General features: G+C 32.7%; 1 protein-coding gene across 1 annotated transcript; it reads left to right on the top strand.

The window, feature by feature from the left end:
• Positions 1–3,909: 3,909 nt before the first annotated feature.
• On the top strand, positions 3,910–6,584 carry LOC140448862 (uncharacterized). Its single transcript, XM_072541986.1, has 2 exons — positions 3,910–3,922; positions 6,022–6,584. Exons 1-2 carry the CDS (start codon positions 3,910–3,912, stop codon positions 6,582–6,584), a joined length of 576 nt encoding a protein of 191 aa, XP_072398087.1.
• Positions 6,585–7,213: the final 629 nt, after the last annotated feature.

Raw genomic sequence — 7,213 nt, 5'->3', positions numbered from 1 at the left:
AGTTTGTGTAGGTACGGTTTATTTTAGCATTCTTTTGTACGCTCTACAAGTGTCATCTTTTCTCCATGTGCCATATCAGAATTATCCGACGTTGGCTTTCACCATTGCGAAGGCTTCTCGATCTTCTGCAATATGGAATAATTGTCCTGCATTTGACATCTATGGTGAGTCCATTCACGAATGTTTTTCAGAAGTGTCATATTTATTAGTATTATATATTCCTCCCAGAAGATATTAGATATATTCTATACATCCCTCGGTTATTAACTCACACGACGCCTCTGTCAATGACTTTTGGTTACATTATCGGTTACATATCATCCTGTTAATTTAATATATGTAATTTATTAATTAATAAGTCATGAATTTATTGATAAGACCCAATATAATAAAATAAATAATAATGTAAAATAGAAACAATTAATCATTAGTCCAAAAAGTTTATTAATAACATCACTTAGAGTACGATAATTATTGGTCGTCGTCTGCTGTACAGTCCTGATCTGGGATGCAATTTCTTTTTGTTCAGGTATGTTAAGCATAAACTACGTGGTCAACGATTTTCATTCTAAAAGGACTTGTTGATGCGTTCAACATGCATGTTTTTGGACTATCACAATTTAAATAAAAAAATACAACAAAAACTAATATTAATGTATTCAAAATTATTATTATCCGTCCTATTCAATGAAACCTAACACTGTATAATAGTTCTTAATATATATTATTTACATATTTTGAATAAAATTAAATTGAAAATTGCAAATATTACCAATTATCAATCCTATAACTCAAACATAACGGCAAAAAAGAAATTATTTTTAACGGTATGAATGAGATTTACTGGCATATAAATTTTATGATATCGTCAACATCTGTAGTTGTTCTAACAATTGCAGGAATATCAAGAACGCAACAGCCGGGCGATGCTGCTTCGTGGTTTAGTTTGCAGGTTAGATATTGGGCAGGCACAAAGTTGAAGCGGCCGTAGACCGTCTGCAAGTGAGGCGGAGACGAGAGAGGATGAAGGATCGTAGCCGAACAAGACCCAAGGAGGAACTCGAAACCCTTGAGAAGGTCGCGGTGACGACGTTGGTGACGTTTTCTTTGCTCATTTAGTTTAGTCGATATTTAAACCACAGAGTTGGAATAAGTATATATATATATATATATATATATATATATATATATATATATATATATATATATAATATATATAATAAATGTAGTTCACTAAGATAGTGGAGGGTTCTCGGTCAACAGTTGGAGAATAAAAGAGAGAATATCAGCTACTTTATCTTTTTATTGACAGTTCATCGTCAGTTTATCTATAAAATTATTTAAATAAGCAAACATCCATAGAAACAAAAAAAAATTGCACATGGTTTACCTTAGCAGCAATAATATGCTGACAGTGAAGAAAATAGCTTAATTTATGAACCATATAGATTGAAAAATACAACACATTCAGTTTGAGTTAACAAAAAAAACCCGAACTAAGTCAGTTCAAATCAACAAGTATTATATTTCAAAGTGTGTTAATTACTATGAGTGGAATCGTAAAGTACGAGTATGCCCGAAAAACAAGAGTGACATTTCATAAAGCTTGACCTAACAGAGCGGTAATTTCAAATCAGTTGAGATACCAGGGTGTTGCCAAAATTATTGTAAGTTGACATCAATGAAGTAAATAAGGATTTAACAAAAATTCACCTCTATCATTAACCCTTTCTCCACTGCGGGGAACTTTAGTTTCCGGCCGCTAGTTCATGTTTACTGATGGATATAAATATAATTCGTGGATTAGATGTTCAGCCTACGCAGCATATTCTATTATTGTTATAACGTATATTATGTTGGTAAAATCTAATGTTAATATATTATTATGATCTGTTTAAGTTTAAATAAACGTATACAATTTATTATCTATTCCTCAGAACAAAAGAAAACTTAATTTTGTTATCTACCTTTTAAACCAAGTTATTTAATTTATTGTAAAAATTATTCTAATTAACTTTCTTAAAAAACAAACAAAATTTTATTTTGTGCCAATTATCTGATTTGTGAATTCAATTCTTTTTAATCAAATATTTTATGATATGGGTTTAAAAAAAAACATAGGTATATTTTACAAATACAACGCTTATTTCACAAATAATTTGACTGGCCTTTTTGATTTACTTTCTGCGATGTTTCCCGACGGATACTGATCTAGTCCCCGGATTGTGTTCCCGCAGAACTGTCCAATTTTCCAAACAGGTGTGGCTCTGCTTCCTCCTTTCAACAGTAGTCGTGCAGATTCTCTTCAAAATTAAACCTCCGACTTGTTTCAAAATAATAATAATGGCACTCTTTCAGCCAAATGGTTTTCCCGCCCCGACTGGTTATCTCGTACAAACTTTATATAAATTTTCTTTCTTTATTTACAGAGTTAGGGGTCTCTTCGGACATAAGGAGATTGGGATTCTCGACCTGGTCTCGATTTGCCTTCAACTATTCTGCTATCACCACTTTGACGAATATTTCTTATATTCTCTAATTATTTTTTAAGGGTTTCATCTATTATCCAGTGTCTTTGTCTGACTGGATTACTTACCTTCGGGCGATTAATTGGTGTTGTTACACAATGTTTAATATTTTGTTTTGATTACTCGATGAAAAATTCTTATAATAATTTAATTTTATCTGACTGACATTCATACTGACAATTTATATATATATATATATATATATATATATATATATATATATATATATATATATATATATATATTAATAATTTTCCGTAGAATTCCTCGACTTTTATATCGTCTGTTGTACTGGTTGGCGCATAAACTTGTATGATATTGAGTTAATGTGGTTTGCGTTCCAGTTTAAGGAGAACTATCCTATCACTGACACCTTTAAATTAGACGACATACTTTTGTGGTCTTGGTGAGACCAGAATGGCAACATATGTATAGTTCTGGGTCTCACTGCCAGAGAAGTAAACATAATTGATAATATGTGTTCGAAAATGATTCTCTCGTAACCAATGTATTTTAGCTAGTCCAGAGATTTTAATGTTATACCTTGCCAGCTCTCTGTCAATACTTAACGTTCCATGTACTGACATTAATTAATTTTCTGAGTGTTATTTTCTGTAGACCAGTAGCTAAATTTCTACACGACGCCTGATTAGTAATATTTGCGTGGCCGGTGGCCAATTTCGCACTCCTTGACCCGGAGTTAAGGTAGCGCCAGTCGCCACCCGGACTAAAATGGAACATCCGTCCCATTTTATTACACACCACGCATAACTTTTTTGGGAATGATAATGTAATGGATTCGCCTGCCCTATTGCATCGCAGTATCACAACCACTCTGCTGATACAGCTCAGCTTGGAAGCATTTAAGGATAAGCCGGTCCAGGATAATTTCCTATGCGCCTTATCTTGGTACTGCCGGTCGCTGCCCGTTGTCAGGAATATTTAATGACCTTACGGTCGAGGTGTGGGAAGGGAAGGATATATGGGAATAAGATGGAGTACAGATTGGGACCTGTTTTCTCCTAAGACGGAGCTTAGGAGAGAAAATGTACCTGGCGTAGGAGCAGAGTTGCCAAGCCTTGAAGTAGTCTCTTTTTTACTTGAATCGTCGACTAGTGGCATAATTATAATGTTTATTATTTTTTTATGTAATTATTGAGGGTCATCTGACCTTATAATGTTGCTAGTTTTAAATATTATATAGACGTTTTTCTCTGAGGATGCTCCGATAGGACTGAAAACGTTCTGAGAATTTATAAATCCATTTTGGAAAAATTTTCAAATTTTTAATAAATTTTATACCATTTTACTTCATAGTATGTTTTTTAAATAAACAATATTGGTTGGTTGCCTAGCAACGTGTAGTCTTAATGAGACACAAATGATATATACAAGTAAGTAAGTAAGCTGTTTTAGTTGTGGTTGTAAAAAAATTATGTACGTCATTCCCTGAAGACTATGTTTATCCACAAAATGTCAAATATAAAACATTATTTTGTAAAATATTTATTTAGGACGATTTTTATTTTAACGAAAAAGTAATTGTAGGAAAAGTATAATATGTAACAGGTGCAGAAAGGTCATTTCTCACTTCTGAGAAATGAATACCTATCTGCACTTGTTGCATAATATACTATTTTTTAATGAACAGAACTCTATAGCGTATTATTTATAGAAGTATAAAACTTCACTCTATTTGATGTAATGTTCTAATGTCCAGGTTCACTAATTCTCCAGTCCCTGTTTCCGTTTTATATTTTAGAGAAAAAATATCTTAAAAAATCTGGTGATTAAATTTATTTATGAATTAATGAAATCTTATTCAGGAGGTAAGATGTTTCCTCTTAAGGTACGAAAAATTTGTTCATGTTTTACAAGACATTACAGAATTTTCAAAAATTAATCCCCAATTTTTGATTTTTTTTAAGTTACCTATGAAAAAATAGCGTTTTTGAACAAAATGTTTAACCGCTGGGTTTTCTTTGGGACGAGAATAATTACAAATATATTATTATAATGATTATATATAATTACATAGGCCATGTAATGCGGATGAAGCAAACCGACCCAGCTAGAAAAACGCTCCTTGATAGACCTATTGGTCAAAGAAGAAGAGGAAGACCAGGAACAAGATTCCTAGATAACATCGATGAAGACATGAGAAATATGGAAATACGTGCTTGGCGGAGGAAGGCGATGGATAGGGACGACTGGAGAGAAATTATTGAGGAGGCTAGGACCCACACAGGGTTGTAAAGCCAAAATGATGATAATTACAAATTAATATTATATTTCACCTAGACCTTAGAAAGAGCTACAAATTATTATTAATAATTTGTAATCATAATTTATTTAACTGTTTTACCTTTTTTATGAATAAACCGTATTCTTAGACCTTTTATAAGCAAAAAAGTATTTATATAATATATATTGATCTTTAAAGTACGTTTATTGACGTTTCAAATTTCAAAATTTCTGAAACAATTGTTCTGAAGCTGTTTTCTTGTGGCATTTTAAAGTAGTTAATATTTAAATGGGAATAAGCCACAATTAAAGGTTAAAGTACGTTTATTGACGTTTCAATTTTCACTTCGGAAATCGTTCTCAAAATACAAACATTAGTAAATTGACTAATAGAATAATATATAAGGTACCCCGGAGCAAGTGGAAATATGGGGGAAGTGGAAACCATGTGATTAAAAAAATCATAATCTGGTCCTGTGACTGCCATCTCCCCAAAAACGATCTACACTAAGACCTACTTTTGTAGGTTAATATTACCACTGACACTCAGAGTCAGTCATAATTCTGTCGTTAAGCAAAACTATTCAAGTGTTTATCTACTAAGCCGCTATCGATTTAACCATCGAATTGTAATTGTTATCTTTAAGCTAACGGTTTTGATTCAAGGAATTCGAATTAACAGCGATTTTCATTAGGTGAGGAATAAAATTAAATTGTATTTTATTTATACGTAGGTTAAACTAACTTGTGTAGATAGTTTTTGTAAATCTAGATAGGTTCCACTTGCCCCATTGTTTTTTATGCTTGGGGCAAGTGGAACCCACAACATTGGGGAAAGTGGACACTAGTGTCCACTTTCCCCAAGCATGTATTTAAAACAGTTTAAACTTATTTTTTTTTTCTTTGCAGTTACAATGGTTCGTAATTATGTCAAAAGGGAACCACCGCCAACATATTCTCAAGAAACCTTAAGAGAATCAGTAGAAGCTGTAAAATCTAAGCAAATTGACACTCTACAGAGCATCAAAACATTACTCCATTCCAAAAGCAACAATATTTAAAAGAGTCAAGGGATTAAGGGGTGAAAAAGTGCCACTATGGGTAGGCCAACAGCTTTACTCTATTTAAAGATTCAATACCGGAAGATGATTATTTTTTAAGTTTCAAACGCCGATATGTACTTTCTCAAAAGAAGTCACAATTAGTTGAAGTGGCCGTAAAAAAAGTATAGATCCATTTGTAATTGCAGAGTACTTTTACTTGGTGAAAGAAATCACTTTGAATATACCCCCTGAGAGCATTTATAATCTAGATGAAACCAGTTTCTGCCTAGATCCTAGTGGTAATACTACAGAAGAAAAATTACCACCCCTTATTATTTTGAAAGGAAAAAATCTTTGGGATACATGGCTAGCAAAAAAAGATGACGAGTATCCAGGAATTACATATGGAGCAACAATAAACGGATGGATGAAAACGGAAACATTTTCTAATTATATTGAACATACGTTCCTTCCGAATATTCCTAAAGATAGACCCGTTGTTCTGATCTATGACGGCCACTCTTCACACACATCAATTGCCCTTATAGAAACTGCTTTAAGGGAAGACATAAACATTTTAAAACTACTGCCTCATACTAGCCATCTCCTACAGCCAATGGATTTGGCTGTGTTCAAGCCTTTAAAACAAATGTACGATGAAGCTCGTATAAAGTGGCAAAGAAGAAATTACGGTACAAAGTTACCGAAATCCATATTTTCATCTATAATTTCACAAGTATTAAAGGAGCTGAGTTTAAACCATATTTGAAGTGGGTTTTGTAAAGCCGGTATTTATCCATTCTGTAATACAGCGATTTCTGTTAAAAAATTTGAACCTGAGGCTTCAATATCATAACTCTAAGGAGGCATCATTAGTGAGAAATATGAATGACCCTGGTGATAACTCTCAACAAGAAGAAGTATTGTGTTAGAAGACAAACAGTATCCTCAAAATGATAATCAGAATCATGCATTAAAAAGGCTTCCTGAAAGAAGTTCCTTCGAATCTATTTTACTCGAACATGTCAAACAATCCCCATCAAAGCAGCAAAAGCGTAAGAAAGTCTGTTCTGGCGCTGAGATCATAACACACACTGACTATTTAGCAAAAATGAAGATACAACAAGACCTTAGTTGCTTTCGAAATGCATAAAAAATGGCGGAAAATATTATTTTCCTAACGTACCAGACACATCAGTCACGTTTAAGTTCCAAATTGAATTTGTATTGCCAAAACCATTAAGTTTTTCCCAACTTACAAAAAGGCAAGAAACTTTAATTTCGTTTCCTATTTCTCTAAATCACTATAATGTTCGCTAATAACCATATTTTTTAAAACTTTCATTACAAATGTATTCAGAAATGGTTTTTTATTATTTCTACTTGCTCCAGAATGAT

Source organism: Diabrotica undecimpunctata, chromosome 8 (genome assembly GCF_040954645.1).
Source record: "Diabrotica undecimpunctata isolate CICGRU chromosome 8, icDiaUnde3, whole genome shotgun sequence".
Taxonomy (NCBI): Eukaryota; Metazoa; Arthropoda; class Insecta; order Coleoptera; family Chrysomelidae; genus Diabrotica; species Diabrotica undecimpunctata.
The sequence above is the reverse complement of the archived record's forward strand: the minus strand, read 5'-3'. Positions and strand labels throughout refer to the sequence as shown.